At 51.2% G+C, this 2,634-nt stretch overlaps 3 protein-coding genes across 3 annotated transcripts; all 3 read right to left on the bottom strand.

Annotated features, from left to right (window-relative positions):
• Positions 1-39: 39 nt before the first annotated feature.
• On the bottom strand, positions 40-273 carry PPTG_23136 (hypothetical protein; the record flags this gene model as incomplete). The annotated part of the gene is made up of 1 exon (XM_008908622.1): positions 40-273. The coding sequence occupies one exon, from the start codon at positions 271-273 to the stop codon at positions 40-42; it is 234 nt and encodes a 77-aa protein (XP_008906870.1).
• Positions 274-397: 124 nt separating this feature from the next.
• PPTG_23135 (hypothetical protein) lies at positions 398-694 on the bottom strand (the record flags this gene model as incomplete). Its single annotated transcript, XM_008908621.1, has 1 exon — positions 398-694. The coding sequence occupies one exon, from the start codon at positions 692-694 to the stop codon at positions 398-400; it is 297 nt and encodes a 98-aa protein (XP_008906869.1).
• A 1,059-nt stretch (positions 695-1,753) lies between these two features.
• On the bottom strand, positions 1,754-2,107 carry PPTG_12568 (hypothetical protein; the record flags this gene model as incomplete). Its single annotated transcript, XM_008908620.1, has 1 exon — positions 1,754-2,107. The coding sequence occupies one exon, from the start codon at positions 2,105-2,107 to the stop codon at positions 1,754-1,756; it is 354 nt and encodes a 117-aa protein (XP_008906868.1).
• Between the last annotated feature and the right edge of the window lie 527 nt (positions 2,108-2,634).

Genomic DNA, 2,634 nt, shown 5'->3' with positions numbered 1-2,634 from the left:
CGCCCACGTTGTTCATGTTGCTCACATCGTACGCGTTGTTCATGCCGTCTGCGTCGACGTCAGCGTTCTCTTCGCTTTCGTCAGACTCCGTTGACTCATCACTGGAGGCGCTGGAGCCACCTCTCGGCTCGCTACTCTCGCCACTGCTGCCGTCATCATCATCAGGATCGCCATTCTCACCGCTGCGGTCATCGTCACCATCGTCGTCATCACTAGTGCTCCGGTCAGATGAACCGATGTCTCCATCACCTCTGGCGCCGTCAGACTCATCATCGCCACCACAGAAAAGCATACCATCATCACGCGACTCGTTCCGTCGCATCACATGTCGACCAACGTTGTACCTTTGGCCTCTTGCAGGGGCTAGGTGCAGTCTCGCGACCACAGTCATCAAATTCTAAATGGCTGACGCCATTGCTTCCAATCCCGCGTGATTGTCCGGGGCTACACAGCCATTTGTAGCTGCACTTGTCACCAATTCATCACCCCATCGTGTCTCGTCGTCGCCGTGTTCATCGTGTTCGGCATCCTGAACCTCCTCAACAACACCGTTGTCACTTGATGCTCGACGTACACGTAGCACACGTCGTTGGGATTCACCATGTACACGCTTGTGACGTCGTTCACCGTCAACTCCATGCACACCCTTAGAAGACATTTGTAACGTAACCGCCGCCCTCGTTAACTGTTTCATTGTGGACTCCATCCACCTCGTGTATTAGTTTCGCATCGCAGCTTCTTCAGCACCTTCCTTCACATCGCGGTCTTGTGTGGTGTCCATGTCATCACCGGTCGTGGCCTTGGACTGCTTGACTTCCTTAGCATTCTTGCCCTTCGAAGTCGACCGCTATTGCCTCTCTGACGTCCTTCGTTTGACCTCCACAGGCTTCTCTTCCGCCTAATCTGTGGCTGGCTCCGCTACTTGACGCCGTTCCACCCTCGTACGCTTGGTTGTCGAAGTCAATCCTTTCTTCGTGCCTTGGCTTCTCGTCACCGGACGCCTCGACTTGGAATCCGTGCTGCTGGGTGAACCCTCCTCACCGGGATTCCTGACTCGACGCACCTTCTGCGCCTTCTTACTTAATGTGGCGACCGTTGTAGCGGTAACCATTTTCGTACCCCGTATTTTCGTAAACCAGCGTAATCAATCGACTGACTTCCTTGTGGTACTTCTGAACTCGTCTTCTCTTCGTTATCACTGCGGACCGACCCTTCGTTTCTTCGAGACCACCCCTGTATGACCACCATGTAACGAGCTTTGCTATTCCTCTTGCCCGATTCGCTGGGCAAATCGTATAGGTTCTGTGCCTGCTGCGCTGTTTGTCCTTAGTCCGCAGTTGATACTTGATAACACTAGAAGACGTCACTGGCCAACAGATGCTTACTCGAGCCCTGTGCCGGAACCTACGGCTCCAACGTTTTGTATTCTTTCTCCTTAGCAAATCTAAGTCAGCTAATAGATACTCGTTCTTCGTTCTCTCTCTCTCTCTCGTTCTTTCGTCTCTCGTTCTCGTGTGCGAACAGATAGTCTCGAGTCGGTTCACACCCATCCTCGTTGAAGCACCGTGACGTCCCGGGACGGTCCAGATCACGCTCAATCTCAAAGCCACTTGGGCGTACGCTTACGGCGCCTACCCTACTCGTACACAGCCACCACAGCGAACTCGGGTACTCTTCTTCCCCTGTCTGTTCTCACCGTACGTCGCTCCACTTGTCTGTGCGCTTCCCTCCTTAGATCCTACTTGCTCTTCGACTAACCAGTCCTGCAGTGCGTCCACCGAGCCCTGTGTCGGGGCAGGTAGCGGAGGCTGGTATTCTCGCCGTGCTTGCGATGGAGGTGTCGGATCGCAGCCTTCCACACTGCAGACGGCACAACCGACATGTCGGTAGTCGCGAGGGCCTCAAGAACCTCTCTCATCTCCTCCGTAGCTTCTATCACCGTCTCAGATTCGCGCACACACGCGTGCTCACCGACTTCTTCAATAGCTCCGCTAGACTTGATGATCAGACGAGCAGGGCTACTGGCCGATCGGAAGTGACTACAAATGTAGTACACGGTCCCGTTGTAGCGGCTCTTGACTGAGTAGGTGAAGTTCTTGTGCTCCATAAATGAAAATTCCAAATGACAAGCATATAAATTGTTGTTTTGAGTCTCTACAAATGATTGGTTCTCGCCTACTGCTAAAAACAAAACAGAAGTTGATGAAATGTTGCGCTTAAGAAGTTATGTTGCTGTAAAGCTGCTGAGAAGTTGCCCAATTTGGGACACTTTAATCGTCGATGTTTTTTATACAGTTTATTAGTGCCCAAATACGTTCCCAAACCAATCATAAATAGTACATATTTGGGAGCACACATTTGGGTTTGAGGACATATTTGGGATGCAGTATCGCTAATCCTTTCAGATAAAGAATCTCGTCCACAGTGAAGATTTAGACGCAGGAGCGACAGAAGTCTACAGTACAAGCAGCTGATGGATAAAGCGGTTTAACTTTTGTAAGTATCCTACAGGAGGGCCATCATTTTGTGTTTTATAGGGCTTTATTGAAAGGTTGTCGCAAGCATAGCATCCCGGTAGCGAGATACTGGTGCTCGCTTGTTGTTGCCATAATTCATTATATTTCGTCGCTCGCG

Source organism: Phytophthora parasitica, assembly GCF_000247585.1.
Source record: "Phytophthora parasitica INRA-310 unplaced genomic scaffold supercont2.30, whole genome shotgun sequence".
Lineage (NCBI taxonomy): Eukaryota > Oomycota > Peronosporomycetes > Peronosporales > Peronosporaceae > Phytophthora > Phytophthora nicotianae.
This window is presented reverse-complemented; position numbering and strand designations above follow the sequence as displayed.